General features: G+C 37.0%; 1 protein-coding gene and 1 long non-coding RNA gene across 6 annotated transcripts in view; one reads left to right on the top strand and one right to left on the bottom strand.

Moving 5' to 3' along the window:
- Positions 1-15,829, bottom strand: part of LOC147842502 (uncharacterized) — a 97,180-nt gene that overhangs the window by 25,178 nt on the left and 56,173 nt on the right. The window lies entirely within an intron of this gene.
- The window catches only part of cltcl1 (clathrin, heavy chain-like 1), a 112,507-nt gene that overhangs the window by 53,920 nt on the left and 42,758 nt on the right, over positions 1-15,829 (top strand). For all 5 annotated transcript variants that reach the window (XR_015497382.2, XR_015497381.2, XR_015497380.2 and 2 more), the window contains exons 12-17: positions 4,074-4,238; positions 5,910-6,090; positions 8,591-8,754; positions 9,207-9,332; positions 10,281-10,423; positions 12,588-12,822. Coding sequence is in view for 2 of the 5 variants with exons in the window: in XM_087264073.2 (XP_087120199.1) it covers positions 4,074-4,238; positions 5,910-6,090; positions 8,591-8,754; positions 9,207-9,332; positions 10,281-10,423; positions 12,588-12,822 (1,014 nt within the window). In the remaining 3 variants the exon portion in view is untranslated. The remainder of the gene's footprint in view (positions 1-4,073; positions 4,239-5,909; positions 6,091-8,590; positions 8,755-9,206; positions 9,333-10,280; positions 10,424-12,587; positions 12,823-15,829) is intronic.

The raw sequence follows: 15,829 nt of genomic DNA, 5'->3' as shown, positions 1-15,829 counted from the left end.
GTGCAGTTTATTTCACAAAATTTTTACAAAGTATGTTGAATAATGAAAACTTGCATACTTTTTTGGTCACATCCATAACGCATGTTTGTCCTTCAAAAAAAGAATAGAGCTGCGTCCCAAATCGCATACTTATGCACTATTCTACGCCATTTTGTAGTATAAATAGTGTAAGTAGTGTGTTCACACTGAAAATTTAAAAAATAATAAGTGCACTTTAATTACCCGGATGATGCACTCATTCAGCCGGTAAAATGAAGTGTGTAATGATGGACACTTCACGCACTCAACGACCGCATGTTTGCTTACGTAGTGGAAGGGGCGGAGCTATCGGACGCACATGTTGAATAACTTTATTTATTTTGGATGGTGAAAGCAAAATTCTCCTACGATTGTGATTATAGCGCCTCCCGATGGTGAATGCGGCAATACTCACGATAGGTTTTATTTGATAATTCTGTTGTTTATTTCACTGATTTGGCAATCGTCAAATGTCATCAGGCAAACGGTTTGAATTTCCGCTTAGTAAAAAAAAACATTATTGTGCCATTTGGGACACCACTACATACATATACTATCCTGTTGAGTGTGTAAGTGCATAAGTACATAGTGCATGAGTGCATAGTGTATAGTGTGCCATTTGGGACGCAGCTTTGGGGTTTCACCCCGGCATCCTGACCAAAGTTGCCCACTGGCCTCTGTCCATCATGGCCTCCTAACCATCCCCATATTATAGTTGGCTTCATCACTCCACCAGTCAGTTGGTGTGGTGTGCGGTCTGGCGCAATATAGCTGCCGTCGTGTCATCCAAGTGGATGCTGCACACTGGTGGTAGAGGAGGAGATTCCCCCCCTAAAATGTGTAAAGTGCTTTGAGTGTCTAGAAATGCGCTATATAAATGTAAGGAATTATCATTATTATCGACTGCGTTCAATATGAGACGTAAAGAATATGCCAACCATGGCTTTTATGTTAAAGTAGTCAGAGTACAGAGTATTTGTGTAAGCCCAATGCACAGAATCATTAAAGCAATGCAGTTAAACACCAGCATATGGCTTTATTCTTAACCATAACCCCAAGTAAAAACAATGAGATAACGTAGTCATTTAGTATAATTTTGATAGTGATAAACGTTGACCCCAATTTAACCCCAATCTGACCCCAAAATACCTTAGAACTTCATTGATTAAAAAAAATCTATAGTAGCCACTAGGGATGTCACGGTTCTCAGTATAATATTGAACAGTACGGTACGACCTCCACGGTTCAATACGCGCTTATGAATTGTGGTTTTCTCGGTTTAGCGTTTAAATAATTTATGTGCGTTTCATAGATGAGGAAACTCCTCCCCGCGAGCAAATATCCATACACTATGCTCTAAAGTTAGGGGGCGCTTGACTATCATTCCACACTTTAACATTGCGAGCGGCGGTGAAGTGAGGCAACAGTAGAAGGAAGCGCTGGCGTCTTTCTAATCTGCGATGTGAGGACATTTCGGTTTTGCCGGTAAGTATAATGCCGATAAAAGAAAAAATGGTGAACAAAAAAATAACTGTGTGCAAGCATTGTTTTACACGTATAACCATGACTGCACATCTGCAGCGCCATCACCCAGCAACATCACTGTCTGAACACAGGATAGCAGAGAAGGTAATAAAGTCCGTCAAATAGCAACAATCCCTCGCTGAATCTTTCCAGCAAGCATACCCAACTGGTTCCGAGAGACACATAAAATAACAAAGGCAGTGTGGGTGTTTATTGCTAAAGATTTGCAGCCGTTTTCGGTGAATGGAGATGCGGGCTTTTGTCATCTTATAAAAGCACTCGCGTTACAGATTACAGTCTCGCATTTTTTCAGCACTAAGATAATTGAGATGGTTTATTTATGTTTACTTAAGTACAAATATGTTTATTTGAAGTGGCCAATTTATCTTTATTAACTTCGCATGTGTGTTTATTTTCAAAGTGTAGGATTTTATGTGTTCCCCAGTTTGTACATGGGCTACCAGCAGATGTGAGATTTCACTGTTAAGTTTTATTATACAATACACTAGGAACTACTGTACTTTTCATGGCTTTTAAGTAAAACAAAATGAGTATTGCAATAAATTGTTTTTATTCTTTTCTCCTTAACCTCTTACTGTTCCTATTGCCTATAGAATTAAAAAAAAAAACACATGTCAAGCCATGAGAACTGAACCGAAAACCGTGTTTAAAAAACCGAGGTATGTATTGAGCCGTGGGCTAACTGTATTGTTGCATCCCTAGTAGCCATTCTGTGGCAGCATTGCATCACTGTCAATGAAGGCCTGTCTGCTCTCCAAGTCAGACTGTAAAAGATATGGACGTAGTATCCGTGACGTCACCCATAGGTTTCTATAGAATGCAAAAGGTACAAGTAGGTTTGGCCAACCTTCGCCATTTTGTTCGCGCGACCACTCAGGGGTAAGTCTAAATCGGATATGCGGCCGCTGATATGCGATATGCACATTATATAGCAGCATTTTTTTGACACTGTATAACAATAATTAATATTTTTACAGTACTGTGATGGTTGGGTTTAGGGTTGGGGTGGGGTTAGGCGTTAAATAATACAATTTATTGTGTAATTTAATAATTACATAAATATTTATAGGCACAACTACTGTTTTTACCTTACTGTGTCGGTTGTGTTTAGGATTGGGGTAGGGGTAGACGTTATTAAAATACAATAAATGGGAAATTTAATAAATAATGTAAATAAATCTTGTTAACTTCCAGCCGCATCCATATTCAATCTAGCAACAACCCCCAACCAGGGGATTCCACACCAAGGCAAAGAGGGCGAGCGGAGTGAATGGTGCTGCTAGCATTTTGCTTAGATGGGCTTTTCTTTGGGAGAAACGCTTAATACTTCAATACCTGAGACTTGTTTGTGTTCTGACCACATGTGGTTAGTTGTGTACTATATCAATAAAGTGTTTAGACTTTTACAAACACTGCTGTAACCAGTGCTTTATTAGTGAATTGCGAGGTCCTGAAACCAATCAGGGTAACTGATCCGACACATTACCCGAGGATGGAGAGGTGTCCTGAAGTAGAAAGAGGGATGAAAGTGAGCGAAGCGGGGGGTGTCACGGTTGAAATTGAAGAGGGTTGGGGAGTCGCGGAAGAAAGCGAGAGTGAATAGCGGGTCGATTGAGGAGTGGGATAAAATGAGGTGACGGATCAGATTTCAGAGGTGCCGGATCCGGCATGTTCCAGCACAAATTAAGTCCTGGTTGTAACACATTAAGCCACTAAACATTGTTCTTATGATACTTTTCTACAGGAATAAAAATCAAATTACTTCCAAATGCTTAAATATAGCCTGTGATAGTAAATGAAAGGCTATTGATGAAATCCAGACATATCACTGTATGACAACGCTTCAGATGACTGTTCTAGAGCCTACGGCTAATCCATCTGTCAGATTTTGGAGTGCATTAGAGTGCATTGTATATGCTGAGTTCAGCAGCTAATCAGCCGGAATAAGCTGAGGTGAAGTGACTGCGACCAGCAAGACTTAATATCACCTAATATAAAGAAAACGGATGAGTTATAAAAACATTCACCCCCTCACAGTTGTCATGAAGGGTAATATTAGCTAAATGAACCAAAATCATTATTTGTACCAGGCTGTAAACACCTTTTTTTCTGCTGTAAAGTTGGAAACTTTCAACAATCTACAGTGTCAATAGAAATTTGCTCTATTATGGAGCCAGGACTAGCGGAGTTTTGCAGGTTCAGTTACTTCCGTATTTGCTTTATGAGGGAGAGCGGGATATGAATATGATAATATTAATAGGAATATTAAAAACAGACCATTTTTGTTTTTGTATTGTGCTGATTTAATTTTTTGTTATTCAAAATAAAAAAAAATGAATATCAAACATGTTTTTTATTTAGCTCATCCTTTTTCACCAATTTTCATTTCTGAATTTAAAAACAAAAATCAAACATTGACTGCTTTTTCTATGTTCGTTTTTAAAGTATAAATCCAATGGCAAAAATATACACTGACTTTATTTATACTGTGTGTGTGTGTGTGTTTTCAGGTAGCCGATGCAATCCTGGGTAATCAGATGTTCTCCCACTACGACCGGCCTCACATCGCTCAGCTGTGTGAGAAAGCTGGCTTACTACAGAGGGCACTCGAGCACTACAGCGACCCCTACGACATCAAGCGAGCCGTCGTACACACACATCTGCTCAACCCTGAGGTGTGTGAGAGATAAATGACACCTGCAGCAACATACCAATGCATGCTAGAGTTTCCATATGCAACTTTTTTATATTTGTTATCCTAAAAACACACGTCTTGTATCCAAAATTGGCTTTGTATATATTTATTAAAATTCCTTTATTTTTATTGTCTTGGCTTTATTTTTTGTCTGGTTTTTATACATGTATTCTTGTATGTATTTTTTAGCTCTATTTTGGTACATTATATACTTTTTAATCTGTACACCTACCGGCCACTTTTTTAGGTACACCTGTCCAACTGCTCTATTCAGCCAATCACATGGCAGCAGCTCAATGCATTTAGGCATGTAGACATGGTCAAGAAGATCTGCTGCAGTTCTAAGCGAGCTTCAGAATGGGGAAGAGAGGGGATTTAAGTGACTTTGAACGTGGCATGGTTGTTGAAGCCAGACGGGCTGGTCTGAGTATTTCAGAAACTGCTGATCTACTGGGATTTTCACGCACAACCATCTTTAGGGTTTACAGAGAATGGTCTGAACAAGAGAAAATATCCAGTGAGCGGCAGTTCTGTTGGCGCAAATGCCTTGTTGAGGACAGAGGATAATGACCAGACTGGTTGCAGCTGAAAGGCAACAGTAACTCAAATAAGCACTCGCTACAACTGAGATCTGCAGAAGAGCATCTCTGAACACACAACACGTCCAACCTTGAGGCAGATGGGCTACAGCAGCAGAAGACCACACCGGGTGCTGCTCCTGTCAGCTAAGAACAGGAAACTGAGGCTACAATTCACACAGACTCACCAAAACTGGACAATAGAAGATTGGAGAAACGTTGTTGAGTGTGATGAATCTCCATTTCTGCTGACACATTCGGATGGTCGGGTCAGAATTTGACGTCAACAACATGAAAGCATGGATCCATCCTGCCTTGTATCAGTGGTTCAGGCTGGTGGTGGTGGTGTAATGGTGTGGGGGCTATTTAGTACCAATTGAGCATCATGTCAACACCACAACCTACCTGAGAATTGGCCATGAAGGATTAAGGCACTTCTGAAGGCAAAAAGGGTCCAACCTGGTACTAGTAAGGTGTACCTAATAAAGTGGCCGGAGAGTTTATGTAAAGTGCTTTGAGATGCTACTTTTAATCCTTATGTATTGTTCAAATTGACTACCCTTTCGGTATGTTGGTGGTAGTTTTTGCCCCATTTGACCTACATTATGATGACATTTTTGAATGCAAAGCCATGACAGCATATAATCATGCATTCTTGATTGATGCTGGGAAGAGGTACAATTTGTCATTTTTACTGTCTTAATGTCTTAAGCTGTGAAGACAATAATATAAGCTGATTAGATTAACAGCTTCACACATTGATTATTTCTTACATACACTGTTAAATTACTGGCAGCAGTTCGCTGAGAATATTTCTGCTGTAATATTTCTGCTGTTCTGCAGTTTTCACTTTTACAGCACCATTTATTTCGCTGTATAAGTATTTACAGTATTGTATATCTTAATACAGTAATTTCCACAATGCAACTTTCAAATACGGTGACATGCATTTCATATTACGGTTAAATACTGTACAATTTACAAAAGTCATTATCAGTGTATTGTGCTGCTGGATTTTGCCGCATGTCTGTTTAGAGAAGTCCTGAGCTCAGTTTTCGTGTTCTCTTTCTCAGTGGTTGGTGAATTTCTTCGGCTCTCTGTCTGTGGGCGACTCCATTGATTGTTTAAAGGCCATGTTGTCCGCAAATCTCCGGCAGAACCTACAGCTGAGCGTTCAGATCGCCACCAAATACCATGAGCAGCTGGGCACACAGACACTGGTGGAGCTCTTCGAGTCCTTTAAGAGCTACGAGGGTGAGATGATCATCATTTTTTTTCAACTTTATTATAGTTTTGCTTTTCTTTTTTTGTATTTTTTTTGGGGGGTGTTACATCCTTTTAGATGTTAATATTAAACTAGGAGTAGATGACATAACATACATTAGTTTAATGTGTGTGACAAGTGGATGGAGAAAGAAATAAACTGAAAACTAAATATCACTGCAATTATTTATTGCCCATACATCCAATGAAACCAGTGAAAATATATTATACAGTGAAAGACAAACATATTTACAATGATTAAATTATGAATTTCCTGGGGGGAGAGGAAGTAGTTGAATGTGCTTAAATCAAAGAAATAAATATAACAAAACTCAGTAACTGTTTTCACCAAACTAAACTAAATATGAAAAGAAAAGCATGAAAAGAAACATCTTCAACGTACCAAACGTCTTAACTAAACTGCTCTAACTAAAAACAAAACATACAGAAAACAGCACATCCTCCTGAACCTAATGAACTGATACAAAATATCAATCTGAGTGTTGTATATGTATATCGCGCGACTTACTCCTACACCTCTCTGAGGCATCACTCAAACATGTCAGTTACTGGACAAGTTCACAAGCAAACACATTGCATTATCAAATCTCAAACTTTTGACAAGAGCATTAAACAAGCAAAACACATTCTCTCAGACTAGCCCTCGCAAGAGAGACTGTCCTCACAGAGACCCACAGAAAGAATAAGAGCGAGAAGGAAAGAGACAGAAAGAGAGATCGCCATTGCAGTTTGGGTTTGACATTTAAACGCTACGCCAACAAGCGATTGGTGGCGCGAACCCAGCGTCAGCGGCCAACGTCATCAGCACGAAATGCAGATCATCCAATGCTGTTCGTACTCTGTTAATGAAGTCTCTCAAAGCTGTAAAAAATGTAAAAGCTCTGTCTATTGTAAGCTATTATGAATTTGTTTTTGGCATCTTGTGAATGTCTTCCTTTTTTTTTTTAAATTAATTGTCTTTGGAATTTTCTTTGTTGCCTGTTTTTGCTGTATTTGTAAATTACTAATTCATAATAAAAAATTTTTAAAAATGCCGTTCGTACCTGTAACACATGAATGAAATGACACACCCACATACAAACAAATGCACACACTTATCCAAAATACGTTCTGCAAGCGAACGTTAAAGCGGGTTTCATCTTTTTTTATTGATAGCACAGTCAAGAAGGACCTCGAGACAGGAATCAAACTTAGGTCGCCGTAAACATTGGCACCATTGGCACCGACAGTTTTGCATTTTTTTAATGGGATAGTTCACCTAAAAGCGAAAATTCTGTCAATATATGCTTTTTCTTTTCTTGTTTGAGATTTTTTCTGTTTAACACAAAAGTCGGCATTTTGAAGAACACTGGAAATTGTACCGTTGACTTTGCTGTATTTGTTTTTTTCTACTATGGAATTCAATGGTTTCGGATTTTCAGCTTTATTCAAAGTATCATATTTAGTGTTTAACAGAAGCAACCTGCTCAAACGCGGTAAAACAGCTGTCCACTTCAGCTTCATAAAAAGGAGGCACTAAATTAATGTGTCGGCTCACATCAAATTGGAGCGTTAGTCACATCCGGTGTGGAAACTGGAGTGGAAGAGGCTGGCAAAGGAGTGACTGAAGGAAAAGCAGGAGAACTCTCCAGTGGATCACAGCCGGGGGAGACCGGTCGTGATCCACGCGAAGCAGCTCCCTCTATAACTCCAGCTCCAGCTCTCCTAACCTCAGCCTCTTCGCCACACTTTCTTCCTGTTCAACTCTTTTGATTTTTAACTCAGATAACGGGTCTGAATTTGGTAAACTACCTGGTGGTGCAAATATTGGTGACTTGAAAAGCGGAGACAAAGGTGGCGGAGTCGAGAGCCCCTCGTCGGCCTTCCCATCTTTACACCACCTGCCTCCGACGGATCAGGCAGTATACGCAGCAAAACCAATTCTTCATAAAGCACATCTTATAATTCTAATTTTGAAAGCTTATTTCACCGCAATTTTAAAGAATTCTGTCATCTTAAATAAGTCATCCTTACGGCAGCGACCGAACTGTCCTGTTGACCGGTCCGCGGAGATAAAAAGGTTGGGGACCACTGACATAGCGTATATGTGTGTATGAGTGTGTATAGGTGTTTCTCACTGATGGGTTGCAGCTAGAAGGGCATCCGCTGTGTAAAACATATGCTGGATAAGTTGGTGGTTCATTCCACTGTTGCAACCCCAGATTAATAAAAGGACTAAGCTGAAAAGAAAATGAATAAAGGAACTATGCCATTAAATGAGTTTATATTTTCAGACTATTTTAAAATTTGTGAGCACATTTCTTCAGTGACTTATTTTTCTAGTTCCAGTTAGTTTAATTTTTTTACTCATTGTGAATTTTGTGTTTTATTTCAGCTAACAGAAATGTTTTTTGACCGATAGTTTTAGTTGGTTTGTTGAGTTTCACAGGGTGGTTTTGTTGGTCATTCCTCGTCTCTCTGTCTCTTTCAGGTCTGTTTTATTTTCTGGGCTCGATCGTGAACTTCAGTCAAGACCCGGATGTGCATTTCAAGTACATTCAGGCTGCGTGTAAAACGGGTCAGATTAAAGAAGTGGAGCGCATCTGTCGAGAGAGCAGCTGCTATAATGCCGAACATGTCAAAAACTTCCTCAAGGTACAAGAGAAAGCTTGACATTCAGAAAAATCAATCAGTTAATCCACAAATTAAAGCAGTTTTAATATATGTTGCTGGAACATTTTTAAAACCAATTAAATAAATATATTTGTGCATTTGTATTTAATTTTAAAATATTTATGAATTAATTTGAAGTTATTGAATTAGAAACATTCAAAGAAACACTCAACAATATCTTTTGTTTACAAATTTTATTAAACACAAATTTTATGTATAAACATTTTAATGATTTTTTATTAAATTACATTAAATAAGCATGTTTTTTTACATTGCCTTTTATTATAATTATCCTCATTTGACTCTATTATTGCATATATAGCTTGCTTGTGACGTGGTCGATAAGAACACAAGTACACTGAGATGTATCAGGTACTGATTTGTCTTTGCTGTCAGGTTTTTTGAGTGTTTTTTTGTGTTGTGTATTTGCACAGGAGGCCAAACTCACGGATCAGCTTCCTCTCATCATCGTGTGCGACCGCTTTGATTTCGTCCACGATCTGGTGTTGTATTTATACCGCAACAGCCTGCAGAAATACATCGAGATCTACGTGCAGAAGGTGAAGTCAAGAAGTGCACTTGTGTGTGCGTGTGTATGGGTATAACTATGGGTGTGTCTGTATGCAGCTGTTTGTGTCTGTGTGTGTATTTATATCAATGTGTGTGTGTGTGTCTGCATGTGTTTGTATGAATGATTGTGTGACTGTTTATATCTGTGTGTGTGTACTTATGGAAGTCTACATGTGACTGTGGGCGGGTGGGGTGGATTAGGTAGGTGTGTTTGTGTATGTGGCTTTTTGTGTGTCTGTGTGTAACCCTGCATGTCCTACACCACCCAACCTGCTCCAAGCTGGTTTTGAACCGGCGACCTTCCGCATGGGAGTCGGTTGCTCTAACAAGGAGGATAAAGACTATGGCCTCTAGCGTCTGTCACTGGAGCCCCTTTAGAGGTCAGAGGAGTGAGGTTTACCTGCACAGCACTTACTAGCTGGCCTACGTTAAACTCACCCCCTTAAACCTCACTCCCATCTGGGTCAAGGCACCAATGTAATCCCGCCGGTCCAAGCCACCTAACCCGCTTCGAGCTGGGATCGAACCGGCAACCTTCTGCATGGGAGTCGGTTGCTCTAACAAGGAGGATAAAGACCATGGCCTCTAGCATTTGTCGCTAGAGCACCTTTAGAAGTAAGAGGAGTGAGGTTTACCTGCACAGCACTTACTAGCTGGCCTACGTTACATGTGTACGAGTATTTATGCGGTTATATTTAATGACAAAATCACTCATAGCCCTGGCAAATTCTGGCATAAAGTTACTTTAATTCAACCAGCAAGATTTTTTTTAGCAGAAATGACACAGGCTTCTCCCAAAGGATAATAAGATGATGCACAAGCGGCATATTTCTCAGCTTTTATTTACCTTTGAACAAAAAGTGTCTGAATTTGCCAGAGATATGAATGTGACTGTGTGTGACTATATTGTGTGTATATTTGTGTGTGTGTGTGTGCAGGTGAACCCCAGTCGTCTGCCAGTGGTGATTGGAGGCCTGCTGGATGTGGATTGCTCTGAGGAAACCATCAGGAACCTGATTCTGGCGGTTCGAGGAGATTTCAGCACCGACCAGCTGGTGGAGGAAGTGGAGAAGAGAAACCGGTACAACTGAAGCCGCCCTGCATGTCTTAAACACATTACAACACACCTTTTCACAACAACTATTCATCAAACGGCTGTGGAAATAGTCAGAGGCACAGAATATTAATGATGCATTTTATTAAATTATATTATATTATATTATATTATATTATATTATATTATATTATATTATATTATATTATATTATATTATATTATATTATATTATATTATTTTAAATTAAATTATTTTATATTATATTATATTACATTAAATTATTTTATATTATATTATATTATTTTATATTTTATTATATTATATTATTTTAAATTATTTTATATAATATTATATTATATTATATTAAATTATTTTATTTTGTATTATATTATATTATATTATATTATTTTAAATTATTTTATATGATATTATACTATTTTATATTATTTTATATTATATTATATTATATTATATTATATTATATTATATTATATTATATTATATTATATTATTTAAAATTATTTTATATGATATTATATTATATTATATTATATTATATTATATTACATTAAATTATTTTTTATTATATTATATTATTTTATATAATATTATATTATATTATGTTATATTAAATTATTTTATTTTGTATTATATTATATTATATTATATTATATTATATTATATTATATTATTTTAAATTATTTTATATGATATTATATTATTTTATATTATATTATATTATATTATATTATATTAAATTATTTTATATGATATTATATTATATTAAATTATTTTATAATATATTATATTATATCATATTATATTAAATTATTTTATATTATATTATTTTATATTATATTATATTACATTATTTTATATTCTATTACATTATATCATACATTATTTTAAGTGATATTTTATTTTTTTATATTCTAATGTTTTATATTATATTACATTATATTTTAATATATTATTTTAAATTATATTATATTATATTATATTATATTATATTATATTATATTAGTACACAAAAAATTGCAAAAAAGGAAAGTGTCTGATGCATATGGAGAGGAGAGGGTGTGTGCATCTATCATGTCATATCATACTATATGTCATATCACATGTCATATATCATTATATCATATATATCATATTATGGCGTGGCAGTGGCGCAGTAGGTAATGCTGTCGCCTCACAGCAAGAAGGTTGCTGGGTCGCTGGACTGAGCCTCGGCTCAGTTGGGGTTTCTGTGTGGAGTTTGCATGTTCTCCCTGAGTTTGTGTGGGTTTTTCTCCGGGTGCTCAGAATTCCCCCACAGTCCAGAGACATGCGGTACAGGTGAATTGGGAAGGCTAAATTGTCTGTATTGTATGAGTGTGTGTGTTAATGTGTGTGTGAATGTTTCCCAAAGATAAGTTGCTCCTGGAAGGGCATCCGCTGCGTAAAAACTTGCTGGATAAGTAGGCGGTTCATTCCGCTGTGGCGACCCCTGATTAATAAAGGGACTAAGCTGACAAGAAAATGAATGAATGACTAAATATCATATCATGTCATGCCACATATCATGTCACATCACATATATCATAAATAATGTCATATATCATATCATTTTGCATATCATATTTCATATCACATATCATATATCATATCATATATCATATCATGTCGTATAACACATCATATCTCATATCATATACCATATTATATACCATATCATATCATGCCTCATATCACATATCATATAACATATTATATATCTTATCATATTATGTCATATATCATATCTCATATCATATCATGTCATATCTTATATCATATCTCATATCATATTATATATCTTATCATATAATGTCATATACTATATCATGTCATGTGATATATCATATCAGATGTCACATTACATATATCACACATCATATATCATTTATCATATCATATCTCGTCATATCATATGTCATATAATGTCATATTTTATCATATCATATGCCATGTCATCATCATATATCCAAAATTACACAGTATTTTCTAGAAACATGAAGTGTTGAAAGGAAAGTGTCTGGTGTATATGGAAATAGAGAGTGTGTGCATTTAATATTTTACATTTCATACAATATAATATAACATTGAGTATATATCGTTAATAAGTATTGGTAATACAAATGTTGAGCATATGTATTGTCTCTCTGCAGACTGAAGCTGCTGTTGTCCTGGCTGGAGACTCGTGTTCAGGAGGGCTGTGAGGAGCCGGCAACCCACAATGCTCTGGCGAAAATCTACATAGACAGTAACAACAACCCAGAGCGGTTCCTTCGGGAAAACCAGTATTATGACAGCGTGACTGTGGGCCGATACTGCGAGAAGAGAGACCCGCACCTCGCATTCGTGGCCTACGAGAGAGGACAGTGTGACCTGGAGCTCATACAGGTAACTGACTCATAAATTTAGCAATTCTGAAATATTACTGACATTTAAAACTAGCTGTTTTTTATGTGAACACATGGTACAATGTCATGTATTCCTATGATTCAAAGCAGAATGTTTTAGTGTCTTTAGTGTCATATGATACTTCAAATACTCTTTTAATTTGAGCCTATTCTAGATTTAGGAGACCCTACTGACCTACTAGCCCCTAGGGGCCCTAAACCTGTTTCTCAACTGGTAGGTCGGGAACCAAAATTGGGTCGTGGGAACATTTTCAGTGTGTGGTAAAAAACAACAACAACAAAAGTAGAATTTTTTACTAATTTTGCTTATACCGGACTTTTATTTTGAAATGCATGCGCAACAACCCTACCGTTTGACATGTGAAATTTCATTTAATTATTGCAACAGATATGTCGAAGCGCAAGTACGACCCCGAATATGTAAAGAATGGACATATATATACTGACGACAAAAAAAGACTTAAAGGGCTCTATTTTGACGGTTCATGCGCAGAGCGCAAAACGCAGGGCGCAAACTCTTTCAGGGCGTGTCAGAACGCGTTTTTGCTAATTTAAGGACGGGAAATCTGCCTTGCGCCGTGGCGCATGGTCTAAAAGGGTTGAGTTTATTTTCTTAATGAGTTACAGGTGTGTTTTAAGAATAAACCAATTAGAGTCTCATCTCCCATTCCCTTTAAGAGCCAGCTGCGTCGCGCCAAGAGCACATTCGCTATTTACAGGAAGCAAAGTAAGTTTAAGTGGAAAAAATGAGCATTTCACTAGCAAACAGTTCACAGTTTTTTAACAGAAAACAGTTAAACAGAGCATACTGTGTGAGAATGAGAGATAATGGAACTACTTTCACATTCGCTCTTGGATAGGGAAACCTTTACGCACAGACATCAATTAGTCTATAAATAAATACTTTTGTTTGTTAAGCGCAAATATTCGTTTCAAAACTATTTCTAAATTCATTTCTAATTTCCAGCAAACGAATAAATGAACAATAATAACGAAGTGTGCTCAAAAACCTGAGTTATATCCTAAAACACATGCTGTGCCCCATATGGTCTAAAACCTGACAGGTGGACAAATCTAAGCTTGTTTTTAATGAAACAAATATAAATATGGATATAATAAATAATACTGCTAATAATAATAACATTATACAAAAGCAAATTGTTATGAATGAACTGAAAAAGCCTCCCGAGATGAAGAAGGCATAAAAGCAGTGATTTTTCATATTTATGTAGGCTAGAAAATAATATGTTTTGTAATATTTTAATCCTTTATATTTATATCCAATATCTATTCTTATTATATCCTATATATATCCTTAATATTTAAATGTTTTCATATGTAAAGATATTTGGCTATTGCTCTCTTGTGTGTATTAAGCATTGTGTAAGCGAGGTGCAACTCTGCGCCAGAGTTTAGACCGGGTTAGTTTTGGTCTAATGAAAAATCTATTATAGTTTCTCAAAATAGCAACGCGCCAGAAGTGCACCTCAGAACGCCTTCCTTTTTAGACCAGAACACCTATGGGCGCACAAAAGAGCGCTAATGCATTTGCTATTTAAACAGCGTAGCGCAACGCCTCAAAACCACTCTTGTGCCAAGCTGAAACTACCAAAAGACTATTGCGCCGCGCCTTGCGCCACACTACGCCGGGTGTATTATAGGGCCCAAAGCCTCAGTGTCATATATAGTGAGGTGCCCTCAGATAAGAGCATGAAACCTTCTATATTAAAACAACCTTTAGAAACCAGAAAACATGTTTTATTAAGAGTTTATTAATAACAGTATTTGTTGTTTTTACTTTGTAATATTTCTATAATTTGATCTGTTTTGTTAAATGACAGCAATAAAATAGTGTTTATTTGTAAGTCTTGCTAAATTTCTTATGATGTATCTGTCATTACTTGTTTATGTTAACAAATAAATACAAATTAAGTATAATTCCTAAAATTGTATTATAGTTCCTAAAAATTTGGGTCGCGGCATTATGACCATGTAAAAATGTGGGTCCCGTGGCCAAACCAGTTGAGAACCCCTGCCCTAAACAAAACTTTGTAACAGGAAGTTAGTAGCTATGTTTCCATCAAAGCATGTCAATTCAACTGTAATATTGCATAAAACATTTGAGTATAAAAACATTGTTTCCATCCGAGTCAAAGAGAACAAAATATTCACTTAACCTAATTAACCTAGCCAAGCCTTTAAATTGCACTTTAAGCTGAATATGAGTTTCTTGCATAAAGCTAGTAAAGTTACTCATCCAGAACGCTGCGGCCAGGATTCTTACCAGAAACAGAAAATCAAAGCACATCACACCTGACCTCAGGTCTCTACACTGGCTCCCAGTTACATTCAGAATACATTTTAAAGTATTATTACTGGTCTATAAATCACTAAATGGCCTAGGACCTCAATACATCACAGATATACTCACTGAATACAAACCTAACAGATCACTCAGATCTTTAGGATCATGTAAATTATAGCGGGCGACGCAGTGGCGCAGTAGATAGTGCTGTCGCCTCACAGCAAGAAGGTCGCTGGGTTGCTGGTTCGAACCTCGGCTCAGTTGGCGTTTCTGTGTGGACTTTGCATGTTCTCCCTGCCTTCGCGTGGGTTTCCTCCGAGTGCTCCGGTTTCCCCCACAGTCCAAAGACATGCGGTACAGGTAACTTGGGTAGGCTAAATTGTCCGTAGTGTATGAGTGTGTGTGTGTGAATGTATGTGTGGATGTTTCCCAGTGATGGGTTGCGGAAGGAAGGGCATCCGCTGTGTAAAAACTTGCTGGATAAGTTGGCGGTTCATTCCGCTGTTGCGACCCTGGATTAATAAAGGGATGATTAATAAAATGAATAAATGAATAAACCATAGCGCAATTTTTATTTACATGACAGACTTTGTAAGTGGAAAAACTGAACACCTCACTAGAGAGAAAGCAGTTAAACAGAGCATCTGCAGCGTGAGAATGAGAGATGAGCCTCCTCATTCTT

The sequence above is a fragment of the Danio rerio genome, chromosome 8 (genome assembly GCF_052040795.2).
Source record: "Danio rerio strain M-AB ecotype USA chromosome 8, GRCz13ab, whole genome shotgun sequence".
In the NCBI taxonomy this organism is placed as follows: Eukaryota; Metazoa; Chordata; class Actinopteri; order Cypriniformes; family Danionidae; genus Danio; species Danio rerio.
Note: the sequence above shows the minus strand (reverse complement) of the source record. Positions and strands in the feature narration are given on the sequence as shown.